The sequence below is a fragment of the Mauremys reevesii genome, linkage group 7, assembly GCF_016161935.1.
Source record: "Mauremys reevesii isolate NIE-2019 linkage group 7, ASM1616193v1, whole genome shotgun sequence".
NCBI classification, from domain to species: domain Eukaryota; kingdom Metazoa; phylum Chordata; order Testudines; family Geoemydidae; genus Mauremys; species Mauremys reevesii.
In genome coordinates, this window is record NC_052629.1 from 57,010,358 (window position 1) to 57,028,044 (window position 17,687).

At 42.0% G+C, this 17,687-nt stretch overlaps 1 protein-coding gene across 5 annotated transcripts in view; it reads left to right on the forward strand.

Annotated features, from left to right (window-relative positions):
- RASGEF1A (RasGEF domain family member 1A) overlaps positions 1-17,687 on the forward strand; it is a 268,854-nt gene that overhangs the window by 187,339 nt on the left and 63,828 nt on the right. For 2 of the 5 annotated variants that reach the window (XM_039481402.1, XM_039481403.1), the window contains exon 2: positions 1-39. This exon is cut by the window's left edge and continues 78 nt beyond it. The exons of 1 other annotated variant lie outside the window; for it this stretch is intronic. In XM_039481402.1, the coding sequence (XP_039337336.1) occupies positions 1-39 (39 nt within the window). Of the gene's footprint in view, positions 40-1,563; positions 1,709-15,692; positions 15,751-17,687 lie in introns of those variants that run through there. 2 more of the 5 variants (XM_039481405.1, XM_039481407.1) reach the window with 2 other exon arrangements.

A 17,687-nucleotide genomic window follows, 5' to 3' on the forward strand; every position in this document is an offset into this window, starting at 1 on the left:
GCAGAGCCACTGTGCAATGCTGCTGTAAAGAAATGCAAAGTAAGTATTATTTTACATTATAATTTTACGTTAAAGTTTCTTTCTAACCTGAAACTACTGATACGGGGCTAGATTGCTATAAGAAACTGATTGGGAAGGAATCACACAGAGAGCATGTACTTGGCTGAAAATGAATTCAGACATTAAGATAACATTTAGGATGACATAGAAAGAATATTGAGCTATTTTGGGGGCACTGATTGCTGTGTGGAATAGACAGAAAATGGATGTTGCAGACTGGCAATAGCTCACTATGAAATTTCATATTACTGATTCTCACTCCTTACCATCTGTCCTTTTCTTTCCATCCCCACAGCCAAATCTCTTGTTCAGTCTCTCATTATATCCTGGCCTGGCTACCTCAATGTCCACATTTCTGGCCTCTCAAACACACACATTGCCACTAAAAGTAAATATACCTTGTCCATTATTTTGATCACATCTTTCCCACTGACTCCTCATCCACTATCTACTGGTCACTTCCTTTAAGACATGATTGTAAATAGATCCCTCCCTTCTTCTGCTCCCTTATCAAGCTTCAGGTTGACTGCTTTCCCTCTCTGAAATTATCTGCAAACACTCCCACCCTATTCACTTTTAAATCTTTTTTGAAAGCCTACTTCTGCAGTGGTGCTGATAGTACGTCTTATTGATTTGTTATTCTGATTTCCTGACTTGTCCTCTCATCTGTCCATCCATCTTTAGACTCTGAGCTCCTCCAGGCAGAGACCATCCATTCTTTATTAGTAGTAGTGGTTGTTATTCATATTACCATGGTGCCCAGGAGACCTAGTAATGGACCATGATCCCATTCTGCTAGGCGCTGTACAAACACAGAATGAACCAATGGTTCCTGCCCCAAAGAGCTTACAATCTGTGTTTTTATTCAGATTCTGATCTATTCTTGAATCTCTGGAAAGTGCTTAACACATTAAGGACACTACCATCAGCAAAACAACAATAATGGTCAATTGATGATAATACCAGTGGGGTTCACAGTTACTGAATCTGTGTCCCTTGCGCCCATAATTCCATGAGAAGTATTAAGCTTATTTCGGGGCATTTGTTTTTTCCCCAATTAACAAGCAGAACCAAACTTTGGGGAAATCTACTGCTAAAAAGACAAATGAGAATGATGGGAAAGATACAAATAGCCATGCTTCAGGGCATAAGCCAACTTCTCAGTACGCTGGGGTAGGAGGAAACCTTCTCTGGGGGCAGGTTATCCCATAACTGCCTATAGCTCTGTGCTACTGGTTGCTGTCTGAGACAGGTTACTGGATTAGATGGACCACTGGTCTAATCCAGTATGGCAATTCTCATGTTCCCACAATGGTTAAGCACATGTGGTTTCATTTTGTTTTACAATACAAGCACATTGAGACAGAATTGGAAGTTCCCAGTTACTACCCACAAAGCGCAGCATGTGATCTCTACGTGGTGGAAGCTTGTGGCTGTCACGGTTTCCTCCCACGCAATACTTTCAGTTTTTCTGGGCTATAATTATAGCGAAACAAACAAGGGCTCAAGTCAATCCCAAATACGCTTTGGGTATTTGAGAGATGGGTGCAAAATAAAACAAAAATCTATTTTGTGGCAGTAGATAGAAGGGACAGACACAACCAGTTGGGTTTCCTGATTACAAGAAGAAATGTTTCTTGAGACTCCGGTAAGTTTTACACAATGCTGTGCCTTTGTATTTTCTGTTGTCATATACTGCTATGGTTCTATGAGACAAATACAAATAGTATACCAATGTGTTGCCATAGATATCCTCCCAACAGTGATGGCACAAAAGCCATCGTTTATCCAGTCAAGCAGACAGTACAACATTCATATCGGATACCTAAATAGCGTATCATATCAAGTGCAATTAAAATCAGTGATGCAACTTTTTAATTCACCCGTTGTTTCGGAGAGTCATCGCACTGATGAAATGATGTGAAAGGCTGAATGGCAGAAGCTCCGTGCAAAGCTGCTGTAAAGAAATGGAAACCAAGTCTATTTTATGTTATGATTCTTATACAAGTCTCTTTCTTGCTTGAAGTCAATATATTGTCTGGATTACTATAAAAGATAGAAATACTGATCTGCAAGCTACAGTCACTGAGTGAGCTAGTACTTGACTGTCCAATAAGGTGTGAAATTGTACATGATATACAGAAATGCCGTGGCTTCAAAATTCAGATTCAACTTTTGAACACCAGTGTACCAGCAGTATTTGGATCCAGGTTTTGGAGTCTGTTCATTATAAAAATGGGAGCTATTTCCAAAATTTATATCTTGATCTAGCTTCAGATTGCAAATCCTCCTCCTGGCCAAAGTTAGAGGTTCTTTTAGATCCAGGATTTTGGTCTGAACCTCTCTCTAGCATGGTGCATCTGTGAGGTGGACAAATGAAGAGCAAAATGTCTAACTGGTAAAAAGCTGCAGGTTTATCACTGAGTGTGGTCTCTTTCCCATAGCTCAGTGGGAGGTGGGGAGTTTTGCAATCATCTGCCTATTTAACCTAAGTATTAGGAAGAGTGATGTTTAATAAAACCGGGTTTGAGGAAGAACTGGCTGTTTAGCATGGCTGTACCTGAGTTTCAGTCTAAGTTGCTCCATTGTGGTCTATACAGACCTAGGGAATGAGAGAAAGAGGAAAGTGGATTTCTGAAGTACTGGAGGCTTTACAGTCATTAGTAGCGGGGCATTGAATTGCAATGAAATACCTTTTTTTGATAGACCATACAGCAAAATAATTGTTCTTATTTTTTTCTGTAAGATCAAATCATGGTAGTTATTTTTAGACTAAAAGTTAAGCCAGCCGGAATGTGAGAGTTGTAATTTTTCAGGCCTGTCAGGTTTAGCATGTCTGGATAATGTGGAAGATGGCTGAGGAATATTATCAGTATAAAACTGTTATAACCAAGATGGTCAATCCAAGATGTCACATCTGTCAACAAACAAAGCCTGCATTTCTGTTCTCAGCAATGAAGTCCACATCAGGAATACAAATACTCTGGAGTGAGACAGAGTAGCAGTTTTTCAGCCCGGTTTAGTTATGCTTTAAACTGATGGATGTGGACATGATTCATGTGAGTTATGTGATCCCTCGAGAAACCATTTGCAAATTAACTAATGAAATATTGTTTTGCTTGAAGCTTATTAAAGAGAGGCAGTGAAAAGTAGTTGCACATAACTACAAAGCCTGGAATGTAGATTTAAAAAACCTGGACTTTACTGGCATGTCCATAATCCTCAGTGCACGGGTTATGTGGAGGAGTGGCAGAAAAGGGGGCTTAAGCTTCATATTAAGAAAAGTAAAAAGACTCTGCAGCCATGTAATTGCAGGATTAATAGGCAGAATAAGATGCTTTGCTCTACTATTTAAATTTCCAGAGCAATTTATGAAAATCCTCACACAGAAAACCTCAGTAATTGAAAATGAAATTCAGAAACAGCGTTCTTCTAAGTTAAAGGACTTAGATGTAATTGCTCAAGAGTGAAGAGAGGGAACTGGTTAAACTTCTCAAGATAGTTGAAAGGTTATTCCCAGTCAAAGCAAAGGGAATAGAAGGTTTTCAGTAGGATGTGGTAGATTCTTGAACTATATTTTTGCCATGGCAATAATTCTTCCTCAAAAAAGGCTCACAATTTCTGAATATCCAGGAAACAATTTAAAAGTCCTTAAGACGTCTACATCACACATTGTTTTTGTTTTTTGGTTTGACACCAACATAACTCCCACTCATCCTGAAGTGTATATTGAAGGGGAAGGAGATGGGGAGATCATGCGAAGAAATTGGGTTATGGTTGAAGCATCATATTGCTGGAGCAATATTGGAGGTTGGGACAAGCTATTGGAAGAGGACAGCTCAAACAAAGGGTTTCTAAAATTGCAACAGTATGGAGAAGTTAGGATGATTAGAATTTTTCTCATTAGAAAAGACACAGATCTGCTGTAAGTAAGTCTGAGCATAGTGAAAGTGGTCATCAGATTAAAAATTTCAGGAAGGCAATTGCCTCAAAAAGAGAAGGGCACAAAAACTAAGGAGAGACCACACACTACAAGAGCTTTGTCCTTATGTGTTGTATGGAACAGACTACTCAGGCAGCTACGGAGGCAACCACTCAGAAAATACAGCCAGACACAAACTTAGAAGGAGGAGGAAAAAAAAAACATTACAGGGCACAAGAACTATCTAGGTAAGTAGATAAATCCTACAAGGCCTCCCTTTCCGCCTCCAGAAGTGTCACTAACTGGTAGAGCAGGTGATCTACTTGTATATGTTTCTAGGAAGGGGCAATTCAGAATAAAATATAAAGCCATTACAGGGAATCAAAAGTGGAAGTGCTTTGGCTTGGAACACATATCTCGTGCTAAAGCCCCACTACGAATGACCTGCTTTGGGGCAACAGTTTTATTTTCTGGATATGTACGATCTGTATCAAGTCTTGGTCTGCATTCTAATCCATTGAACCAATTTCAAAACAATAGGAATTTTACTTTACTATTTGCTATGATGTACTGTAGCTGGCAGGTCTGAACACGTATAGAGGCATATGCAGTTCTCCTGGAAATGCTTCAATTTTATATGCAGAGGGAGGGCTATTAAAGAATTCATTTGATGTTTGATATGTAAGAAAAAGACCATCTGCTTTGACCTCTCATCTTAATGGAGCTGAGATTATCCTTTGCCTTTTACCCACATCTACAAACCATTGCACAATGTCCTAAGGATACCCAAACCAACATCCTTGTCATAGCCTTTAGGAGTGTACCTACCAAAATGTACTGAGGTTTCAAGGTGACATGGCCTATTTTATTAGGTTTGCCACTATATTGATTAAATTAGGGCTGAGGACCATTTTCAGGTTGCTAACTGACCCATTGTGTCCCCCAGGAAATTCTGGAGAGTGGAAAGCATAACTGAAAATGAGTATAACAACAACAGATGTTCCAAAGATTTATGACTCAGGGGGATGATACAGATCATGTGACATGTACAGGGACTCATTTTACTAACTATGCCCCCTAACACTTCAGTTTAGAAATTAACACTAAGTTATTACATTTTCTTCTTGGTAGTAAGGGTTTTAATATCTCAATAATATGGACATAAAAAGTCAAGCATTTTCTTCTTTGTCAAACACTTGAACATTTATTCCAACCCTGTTAATTTTGTTTAAAAAAATGCAGCTGCCCATCCACTCCCCCAAATTTAAAAAGAGAGTGAACCAAAGCTAGACACATCGTCCAGTGAGTTTTGTAGCATATCCAGTGTCCTCCATGTTATATTTGTTTTTAGCTGATACGCTGCATTGATAGGAGGTGTGTGAATGAACTGTGCGGTCCGTAGTTTGTTCTAGAGATTACTAGCGAAAGGCCAAAGCACTGGCTCAGCAGCTCACATTTTTAATAAACTTTGCTTCTAACTGAAACTGAACACATTTCAGTGAAGTGGCACTCTGTGCTTTCAGAGCTATCAAATCCGTTACATAAAGGACCACTGTGAAGTGCTGAATATGTTCTTGCTTTAATCAGTTCAGAGAATAGAGATTTGTTTAAAATGTTTTTTTCCCCAATCACACAGGGGCTGCCCCTGTAAATACCATGAGTGGGCACACGTGAAATACCGGGAACACAAGCAACACATTCTGAAAATGTCAGCCCCCATCCATACACCTCTGCCTCCCACATGGCACTCCTACTCATTTGACATCACAAGAACTCAGTGCTAAGGCTTGGAGTGTTTTTTTTCCTTCCAAATGTCTCCCCCTCCTCCTTTTCTTCACACTACTGTACAAAGATGACAGCTGAGCAGTTAGTAATAAACCCTCATGTTTAGGCAAACAATCGTATATCAGTCACACTCAGTAACATGGCCATGACTGGATAGTGTGCTGTGCGACAGACTGGGAACCACGACGTCCAATAACGTGCCAGCCCTTTATGCATTAAAGGCTAAAGCAACATGAAGCATAACAACAGTTTTGCATGTTCTCTTTTAGTTTCACCAAACTGAATATTATACATAATCCTTGTTCTCCTGCTCCCTATACTTCATGGCAGAAAACCATGAGCATAAATCTTTTAAAAGAAAAAAATAGTGGGATTTAATTTTTATCTGCAATTTTATTACTTTTTATAAAAATCCTCCCCCTTACTTTGGGTAGTGCCACTTTGATATTTCAGATTATTTTCCTTTTAGCAACTGTTTTACCCACTGTAGAAGTAGCTTGGAGAATATCTTTCCTTCACTTTGTTCTTACAGGGGTCACATTCCTTTCAAGTACAGGAAGGAGAGATTTCATTTCTTTATGCAATTCTAGCTTTAGTAACTTGCTTTTACTAATGAGAAATAGATAGATGATAACTGTACTTAAGACTCTACAGGAAGAAGTCTTAAAAAGAGAATACAGTAATTGATTGATGGATTCATTTCAATTAAACTTGCCTTAATTTTACAGCTATTTGGCAGAGATGCATCTGTAGCCTTAGAGATTATTGTAGGCTCTGAAAAACTCAAATACTGTATCTTCTCTCTCAGTACAAATATACAGATGTATATATATTCTTGCCTCTCCAAGTTATTACCGTGCAGACAATTTCAATTCAGAGCCAATAAGAGTAGCATCTTTTCTATCCAAAAACTAAAGGTCACACCTTGAGAAAATTGACCTTTCGAGAAATGCCTGGAAATAAGTGAGGGCATGGGGGATTGACTATTATGCTTTGTTTACCGACTGTAAAAAAAATAGCTTTCCTTGTCAGCCACAAATATTAGGTTTTTCATTGGTATCAAAGGCTCCAAGTGAGCTTGCCCGTGCAAGGCACTCAGCAGACCCTCTCTTGGATTCTGCACACTGTACTCTCCTATTGTGTAAATTATGCTCTATTTTGGTCACTTACCCGCTTCCCCATTAAGTTCAAACTAAACAGTTCTGCAGCTGTGGTTCTTATAACTATTTTATAAACCATGAAGTGTCAAGGAAACCCCAGCCACAGGCCAACAAATGCAGACCACCACTTTCTCCAGAACAGCATGCACATGATTTTTAGTGTATTTATTTATACATACTTAGAATTGCCTAGGACAGAGGATTTCTAAAAATTTGGTCACATTAATGGAGAGCTTTTCATGGGGGAACTCATCCCTTCACAAGCATGGAACCTTTTTCTCCTCCCTTTGAGATGACAGAACTTCCTTGTGGCAAACATACATGGAGAAGTGTAGGGTATTTTATTGATGCAGTACCTGGTTGAGAGCTGCTTCACAGGGAGCCAGCCTTGTCTTTTCTTCACTCTTTTGTCCAAAAAGCTGCTTCCTCACACCTTGAGGAACCAAGCGACACCACACACTGCCTAAAAAAGCAGATGGGATGTGGGAGTCAGAGGACCAAATCTCAAGCTCACAACCAAAGGTTTGGGTGACAGAGGTAAGAGGAGGTGCATTAGAACTCCCCTTACAGATCTGCCCAACGGGTTCTAAAGAGAGAAAATATATGGGATGGTCATCAAACGACTGTATGGATGGTAGTTATGATGTGTACTAGCTTGTTAGCAGAACGTTTATTATGTCAATTGCCATAATTTTTTTATTTTGGCTGTCACACTACCCAGGGGATAAACCTATGGGTTCCCCTAGGATTCCAGCCAGGCACTTTAGTTATACTCCCTTAGAGGGAGATGTGGCAGATATTGCAACCCCATTGAATCACTTAGGTGGTAAACACTTCCAAAGAGGTACCACATTCTGGGGAGGCTTGCATACGCTGGTTCAAACTGGGATGTCCAGAGGCCAACAGACAAATAAAGGGCTTTAGGCATAAAAAGGCTGTATTTAAACTGATCAGGGCCTTGATTTCGGATCCAGCAAACATAAAGCACCTTATGTTCAAAGGGGGTCCTAACCCTTGCAGAAGGGTTGGAAAGTCTTCTGTCTGCTAAAACAACGAGGAGTCTGGTAGAACCTTAAAGACTAACAGATTTATCTGGGCCTAAGCTTTTGTGAGTTAAAAAAAAACACTTCTTCAGATGCATGGAGTGAAAATTACAGAAACGGGCATAAATATATATTGGCACATGAAGAGAAGGGAGTAACCTTACAAGTGGAGAACCAATGCTGAAGGCCAATTTAGTTAGGGTGAATGTGGTCCACTCCCAATAACTGATGTGGGAGGTGTCAATACCAAGAAAGGGAAAATTGCTTTTGTAGTGAGCCCTATTCAAGTCCCTATTCAAGCCCAAATTGATGGTGTTAAATTTGCAAATGAATTGTAGTTCTGCAGTTTCTCTTTGAAGTCTGTTTTTGAAGTTTTTTTTGTTGAAGAATGGCTACTTTTAAATCTGCTATTGAGTGCCCAGGGAGATTGAAGTGTTCTCCTACTGGCTTTTGTATGTTACCATTCCGGATGTCTGATTTGTGTCCATTTATCCTTTTACATAGAGACTGTCCGGTTTGGCCAATGTACATGGCAGAGGAGCTTTGCTGGCACGTATCATATTAGTAGCTGTGCAGGTGAATGAGCCTCTGGTGGTGTGCCTGGCTGGGTCCTATGATGGTGTCGCTAGAGTAGACATGGGACAGAGAAGGCAACGGGGTTTGTTACAGGGATTGGTTCCTGGGTTAGTGTTCTATGGTGTGTAGTTGCTGGTGAGTATTTGCTTCAGGTTGGGGGGCTGTCTGTAAGTGAGGACTGGCCTGCCTCCCAAGGCCTGTGAGAGTGGGGGATCATTTTCCAGAATAGGTTGTAGATCATTGATGATGCGCTGGAGAGGTTTTATCTGGGGGTTGTATGTGATGGCCAGTGGTGTTCTGTTATTTTCCTTGTTGGGCCTGTCCTGTAGTAGGTGACAAACACGGCTACCCCTCTGATATTTTGTCTGCTAGGGGCTCATCAGACTAGTGGGTTACTCTGGTAGGCTTTTAGCAAATGTATAAGAACTTTTATGGGTTTTTATGAGATTTCCCTTTACTACTTTTACCTTAAGAATATATGTGCTTGCTTAGAAAGAGCTGTGCGGTAACTTGTAATTGCTGGCAATACATTCTTCATAGCCCTTGGAGAGAAAGCAACACACAGGCTCTGGACATGAGGCAGATTGGCTTGTGAGGATATCACAGCATAAGGCAGGGAGCTGTGCAGCGTTAAAACCCTGGTCAAGAAGAAGAGAGACAGGTCTCCACCCAAAAGTAGTAACTGCTGGTAGCCAGAAACCTCAAAAGGACCATGAAGTGGGAACAGAGCAGTTACTCTAAAACTAAGAGTTTGTCACACTTTCTACATTTTCTCTGGTTTCATTTTCTCATTCCCATCTCTTCTGTTCCTCTTTTCCGCAACCCCATGCTCTTCTGTCATGTGGTCCACTACTACTTCTCTCTCCCTGCACATACTTCCTTTCTGCTTTGTTCTCTTTTCCTCTACTAACCTAGACAAGCCCCCCAGCCAGCAGCAGTTCTAGAGGCCTATAGAAACAAAGACCCAACCCAACAAGACTCCAGGCTCTCTGTCAAGGGATCTTGTAACCAGGGACAAGCCCAATCTCTGCAGGCCACCTGGGAGTCTGCGTAGTCCTATGACTACAGTTCTGGGGCCACTGTTTTAGAAGAAAACTTCTTAATTATGATGTTTTAATTACTGGAATGATTGTTTTCACTTGATGAGTTTAAGGTCTTCTGCAGCAAAGATTAAGGAGTTCTCCTAGCACATTGCATTCATTCTTGCAAACTTCAGAACAAGACCAGAGAGAGAGAGAGAGAGAGAGAGAGAGAGAATGTGTGTGCACACATGCATGTGTTAAAGAAGGCATCATACGACTTTGGTGTAAGAGTGGATTCCTTGTTTCCACTCGCCTCCATGCTGACAGTCTGAGCCAGAGGGTACGTCTTCACTACCCGCCGTATCGGCGGGTAGTGATCGATTTCTCGGGGATCGATATATCGCGTCTCATCTAGACGCGATATATCGATCCCTGAACGCGCTCCTGTCGACTCTGGAACTACACCAACCCGAACGGCGGTAGCGGAGTCGACATGGGGAGCCGCGGACATCGATCCTGCGATGTGAGGACGATAGGTAATTTGATATAAGATACTTCGACTTCAGCTACGTTATTCACGTAGCTGAAGTTGCGTATCTTAGATTGATTTTCCCCCGTAGTGTAGACCAGCCCAGAGAGGTCAGGGTCTAAATGGACATGAAGACTGAATTACCCTTTTACCTGCAGAGGAGTTGTCTCCGGGTCAGGGTTGAGGAATACTGGTGGGGCAGGTGAGAAGACGTTTGCAACTGTCAGTGTCTGCAGTACTGGTATTTCTATGACTGAACAGAGGTTTTAAGTCTCTAGGGCTCTCAACCTGGCACCTTGCATAGCATTAAAAAAGGAAAGAAGAGATTGGTGTGGGGGGAAGTTTTTACCTTTGACTGAAATGCATTTAAAAGTTGAGATAAGTGAATCTCCAGAGGAAGAAAGTAGGTTATGAAACTTAGTCAGTGAAAAACATGGGGCTTGGAGAAAAATTCTACTATATTATGCTTTACCAGATCTTTAATATCACATGGTACATTTCCTACAAAGCCAAAATATGTGGATTGATGGCTAGTAACCAAAGGCTGCACTCTCATGATGCACTTACGGGATACCATGCCATTAGCAGAAAATTCACACACAATATATCATTATTTATATTCTGAATCAGATTACCACAATATAGTCTTTTTCAAAGATTTGATTACAACAAAAAATAGCTAAATGTGTCAAAAATTAATCAGATTTTCTAATATGTATTTTATTTTTTAAGAGAAACAGAACCTTAAAAATAAAAAAACCAAACAAATACAATTTAACTAGCTATCCAAAGGGAAAGGACCTAGGAGTATTCAGGCTATGGTTAGTCCATCTAAAACCTAATTTGCTTTCTGTGATTGTATTCCTTTAATATCAGCATGGGTATTAGCCCTCCCACACTGACCAAAATAGGAAAAGAGAATTACTCATTCTTTATGTGACTAATGGACTGTCTTCCAAATTGCAGAATGCAAAGCAAAGTAGCTTAACCCTACAATGACCAGTGTTAGGTTCTCAATTACACAAAACAGTTTTATTTTAACTACTCCATAGCTTGCTCCAATCCAACAAGAATTATTGTATGGCTTCTTTTTGTTGTTCTATATTCAAATGTTATGTATTCAAATGTTTGGCAGCAGGTTGGTGTTTAGAATAGTGTCATTTATCACAAACTGTGGATGTCCCACAAATGGAGCAGTTAATTACTGTATGCTGGCCCTACAGCAGGGGGATGAGGAGAGTAAAGGTGGTTAACCAGACAGACTGACCCACCCTGCCAACTGGTATTCATCTCTGGGGGATCCACTCTCATCCTGGTCAGCACACAGACACTGCAGCAGAGGTTGTGGAATGAGCACTCTGTTAGACAAAACAAGGTCCCTCCCTCTCTCCCTCATAGAAGAGTCCTATAGAATTTAATAGGAATTAAACTCTTAGGCCTCTGTATTCTAAGAAGCTACAGAATTTAATAAAGAGGCTATACTCTCTCTATAGGATATTTGAGCCATCTAATAGAATTCTGCACCCAATAATATTTATTTTCAGTTCTGTAGGATAGTTCAAAGAAAAAGAGAAAAGGCGTATAGGGTGGTGTAAACGGGTCGGGACTCACCCCTGCGGCGCCTCCTGCTGCTGACTCTGGGAATTAGCTCTTTCCAGTGGAGCGCCTCCTCCTGGTGGTGTCCCGTCCGTCATTCTGTCCTCTGTTGTCGTCTTTGGACCCGCGTTGCTACGTGCTCGGCGGCGTCCTCTTCGAGGCCACTGCCCTCCGGCAGTGCCCCTTAGTCCATCTGCGCCCCCTTCCGGGGGGGGGGTCGGTGATCAGCAGTCCCACACCCCAATCACTATGTCCAACCACCCTCTCAGTCCAATCCCTCTTGTCAGGGATCTGGCGTAGCAATATGGCCGCTCCCTATGGCCAATGGCTGGGTGCACTGCAAGGAGTGAAGGGGGGGGACCCAGGCCCACCCTCTACCCTGGGTCCCGGCCCAGGGACCCTCTGGCGTCAGCTTCGCTGTCCTTCTCTCCCCTTCCGCTGTCTGTTTCCCTGGGCCGCTTCCCCTACGGCCCCGTGCACCTGCTAGGCCCTTCCCTTCAGGGCCTGCAGCCTGGCAGGCTTCGGGTTCAAGCTCCCTAGCATCCCCGAGCCCGGCCAGCACTGCAGTGTCCGTGGTGCTAGTCTCCTCCCTTGGAGACTGACCTTCCCATGTTGAAGGCCTGGGACAGACAGACTGCTCCAGCTCTGGGCAGGCTTTATATACCTCTGAGCCTGGCCCTGATTGGCCGTCTCTAAACTGGGCCCTAATTAGCTCACAATAAGCCCCTCTCTGATTGGCTCACAATAAGCCCTGTCTGCGCAGGCGCCCTGACCTGCTGCAGCCCATTCTCACAGGGAGTGGGGCAATCTGCCCCACTACAGGTGGGGAGATGGGAGAACCACATTCTGGAGGATAGATCCTGTCCTCATTGAGTAACTGTGCCATTCCAACAGTGCAAAGCTCCCTAAAATCAGCTCATCCAGCCACACAAGGGAGGATTTCCCCATCCATGGGGGATCTTCAGGTGATGTAGACACACTATAGGAGTTCCTCCTGGGGTGGGGGGGTATAGTGGATGGAAGTGGGCATGGCAGGGCATCCTTGATTATCCATGGCTGCTACAATGCCCTTTTGGAGACATAGAAATCATGCACAGATTAGAGAAGCCTTCAGGTTTCTCTAACTTATTCTAAGGGGCTGGACCATGCAGAGCAGTTCCAGGACTTGGAGAACGTATGACATACCCACCTTTGTACAACCCCACATTCAGATGTGTAGAATGCTTTTTGACTCCAGCTAAAAATCTGACCCTGAAGAGTTATTCTACTTTACATTCTATAGGCCTTTTCTCTAGGATGGAGGAGTTCTGACTCCAGCATACATTCATATTCACTGAAAGAAGAAAATACCACCCCTTTCCATTTTTCATTCTTTCCAGGGTGAAGAGGATGAGTGAGGGAGCACAAAAATAATACTAATAAATTGCTTGAATTTAAAGCTTGGACTATAAGCATTGAAAGCCTTGCCTCTTACAAACAATAGTCAATGTGACTGATAGTCCAGGAAGCACATTAAGGAAGTATAATAGCTTTCCCTGTGGACAGAGGAAAGCTGTTAGTTTGCAGGGGAGAATCTGCTCTTTGAATGAGACAAATGAAACTCCTCCTGTGTTTTAAAGAAAAACAAATATCCCTCACTGGAGCTAGATTGCTCTATAAAAAATGTTTTTTTCCCATTCCAATCACAAACTAAACAGAAGCATTTAACAAATAAACAAACAAACATTGGATATTCCTTCAAGAGGATATGAAAAAGGGATACATGGATTTTAAAGAGTTATAACTATATGGACACAGGGATCGCAGTGATTTAGCTCTGTTAAAGTGACAGAGATGTTTATACAGGCCCAATCCTCTTTCGCAAAACATGCCTGCATGCCAATGGGGCTGATCAGCACTTTGCAGTTTCAAGCCTTATATCGAAAGAGGATTCTCTTTTCAAAAGTTACACACTGCAGAATGACTCCTCTTTGTTAGCTGGTTTTGTGGAGGGATAGACAGAGGGAGCTCAAAGGAACTGACCATCACAAACTTTGCCATCTTGCCTTCTCCAACGCATAGCAACATACACATATACACACATACATGCCCTGCGCTGTACCAAACGAAGACACTTCACTGCAGATGCTTCCCCTTGAGGAGAAGATGAGAGAACAAGCCACAGGTTACAGATATGTAGCCATATTGCTTAATCCACTGCTGCAAGGTGCTCAGATATTATAGTATAAGAACCTGTATATAATAGACTAGAATTAGAAAAAGAAGGATGAATAGCTTCCTTAACCACAGAGATAAAGTCTCAGAGATTCTTTGAAGTGTGATAGATTCCCTACCTACTTGTTGCTTTCCCACCACACTTCAGATCAAGTAACAATCATCTGTCATTTGACAGTCAGCCTGATATTGTCCTTCAATTTTTAGGTTAGAAAAAAAAACAGAAAAGATTGTTGTTGGTGGTTTTTAAAGGATAAGGAAAAGCCACACAGGTCAATAGTGAATTTAAAGAATATCTCATTTTAATAGTAAAACAGCACAAAAATAAATAACCCTTTTTGAGCAATGCTTTAATTATCAGGCTTTCCCCTTTGCTGGTGGCTTTTTGTAGGATGGCTCCTTTAAAAATCTTTGCTTTCCTTTCTGTTCCCATGACACCTTTCCTTTCACCTCAAGTTTAGCATTTCTTTTCTGCACTGTGGTCACTGATTAATGCCCTGACCCTTGACCTATTAACCCCTACAATAACAAAACAGAAGACTGATCTTGTCAGTGCCCAAACTGTAAGTAAGATCTTTCCTGTGTGGTGATATTAGGTCTACAGGATTTATGTGAAAAAATATGGTCCCTTCCCTCCCCCAGCCATTTCCTTAGGTTTCAAACTGTAAACAAGTTACTAGCTACCTGATTGAACAAACACTTTAAATAACTCAGAGGAACATTATTTACTTGGTTCTGATCAAGACCCAAAGCAGCCAGCTGAACAGTAAACAGGCTGCTGGTCAACTCTAAATGAATAAGAATATAGGAAAGCCAGATACAAAGTAGTTTAGCCTCTGTAATAGACTTCAATAGCAGGCCTTCTCCTTCTCCATTACAAAATCGAAATAGAAAAGCATCTCTTAAATAACCTTCCCTTTTGTGGACAGCTTCAGGGAACCATTCACAGTCAATCAAGCCTTGCAATGCTCCAGAGCCATCTGCCATGTACCCAGAGCAGCTTTGCTCATCCTCAGGAGCCCCGGTTATGCCTGTTAGTTTTGCTCTTCACGTCGAACCTAACGAGAAAATGCTGAAAACAAATCACTTTGCTTTGCCATGGTAGCTTGAAGAACTCAAAGCTTCCAAGAGCAAGAAGCCAGGAGAGATGATAAAAATGAGAGGGGACTGGGGGGAAAGGAAAGAGTATCTAGTGATTAGCGAGCCAGGGCATCTGGGTTCTAATCCCAGCTCTGCCACTCACATTATGTGACCCAAGGCAATCCTTTCACCTCTCTGGGTAGTAACATAAAGAGGAGAAATTGTAAACTCTCTAGGGCAGGGACTAGTTTTTGTTATACTCTTGTACAGTGTCTAGCACAATGGGGCCATTAGGCAGTACTGCAGTACAAACAAACAACAACGAGTAATGTCATCACCTCACAGGCGGGTTGTAAGAATCAGCTTTGAGCTCAAGCAGCATCTTAAAAGTACACAAGAACATTAGTTGGATTCCAAAGGGATGGTTGTGTCAATATAGGAATTACCATCTTGTTTGATCCCCAAAAAACCTACACCTTAAGGGCTCTGATTTCTTGTTTTTCTAAGAGTATTGGAAGGGCAGAGATCATGGAGGTAGCACCTGAAAACTGTATGTTGTTCTATTCCCAACCAGATGAGAGGAAAATGTTTCTATTTCTAGAATAAGGCTTGGTAGTGGAAGCTGAAGCTGACTGGGGAGGTCAAACAGACATGCATACTTGGAGCCAATTTTCAGCAGATGGTAAAGATAATAAGCTGATTCCAAGGAGGGCAGGAAACAACCATCTTGGCTGCTCTGTGGAGCTTCCATTGAAAATAAGGGGTGAGTACACAAGCAAATATCAAATGAGGACAATCACAGAAGCAGCTACACAGGTTCTCTGACTGCTAAAGGAGTGCTATCACCTCTGCTGCTCGTCCAGCCAGTGTGCCACACAGAACTGCTCAGCCGGGGAACATTTATAGATGAAAAACTGCTAGGCTGTTACTTGGCCACACAGCACACACAAACACTATCAGCACCTCCTCTGCCGAACTTGTTCTACATCATCCCCGCAGAATGCAGAAACAGCTCAAAGCAGAGACCGAACCAGAGCAAGCCTGATACTCATTTAATCACAGCTAAGCTATCTAGAAGCAGTGTAACCACTGCAATAGGTCAATCGGAGATAAATAAGGGCAATGCTCTTGAACCCCACTAAAGAGCCAATTTCCCATCCATCCTCCTCCAGAGACCCAGCTGTTTTCAAGCCCATGTCAAATTGTTTGAGAGACAAGAAAATAACTTGTAGCCAACAGCACCCACCGAACTTGCACTTCTCACCATAACTTCAATAAAATTAGTATCCCACATCCCCAACCCTTAGGTAGGGAATGATACTGATTCAGGCCATGATCCTGAGACGTTGGAGTGCTCAGTGTCAGGGATTTCAATGATCAGAGGCTTAGGGAATTGGAGCATTTGTGACTGAAATGGCAAAACTTTTATGGAGAAGGGGTAATTCTGCCAAAACTGCAATCACTTGTTATTCAAGAATTCTGGGTGATTCCCAAATCTGGTTCTTTGTTTATTTCAGTTAAGCACAATGACCCCTGGGCATATGTACAATTGACATAAAAACAACAATAAATAAAGCCCAGTGGCCAAAAGCTGAGATGCCTTCCACATCTCAACATATAACAGTTCCTCTGTCCCCAGTGATCTGTTGAACATTCACCACCATCCGTGGAAGAAGAGAGCCCTTGCATTGGGTCTCAAAGACCAGGCTCTAACAAGCCAATAGAAAAGCTAATTCCATTGGTTGAGACTTCCTCAAAAAATGTCCTATCTTTAAGCACCTATCAAAATTAACCTGATGGGCAGCTAGCTTGAGTTCTAGAAGCAAAGTCCAGCATCCATGTAAACCACACTCGACATAGCAGCATCTCACAGGTTTTTAAAAAAAAAACCCACACACCTAAAAGAACAGCCACTCTCAGTTTCTCTCTGTACTTTGCCCAGGCAGAGATTTGTGTGTTTGCCTGAGAATGTGGTTGTGGTAGGAACATTTTGCTTTAAAGATTGTGAAGTTTGCTGGTGGCACTGCTACTACTAATCCACCCACAGAACTGCCACCAGCCAATTGTGTTCCTTGGTCAGAAGCCCCACTAGACGTTAGTTATATATTGCACAATTAAAGAGAAAATAGGCTGTTGCTGTCCTTCCTGTAATTGTTTCCATTGACTCTGACCCCCTTCAAGACCCCGTGGCATACAGTATCCAATTTATTTTTGAAATCACTCACTGTACACTGTGCCACTCTCGTCATTTAAGTAGCAACCCCTTTAAAAACATGTGGCCTGAAGGTGCATCTATCCCTGTGGTTTTAAGTGCATTGCTTGCATATGGCACAGAGCTGAGAGATAATTTTATAGTGAAATCCAAAACAGGCATCATGTTTTATTATAAACCTGAAACTTGTGCCAGGTTCATCAGATTGTCATTGTACTTGGGCTAATTTTCAGGTGTCAGGGAAGATTTGATTATTGGAAGTGGAAAGTGTGTAAAACTCAGTGGTTTGGGTCAAGCCAGGTAAAAGCAGCTATGTTGGTGCAGTTCCGTATTCAGCTTTGGGGGTTCATTCCAACCCCTGAAAACTCAAAGCAAAACTCTGTGGGTGTGAACCAAGAGGAGAGGTTTGAGTGAAAAGCCTAAGAATGGAAACTACTGAGTTGTTTGAGAACCAAAACCAGAGTCTGAGCCCCCAAATCACATGCACC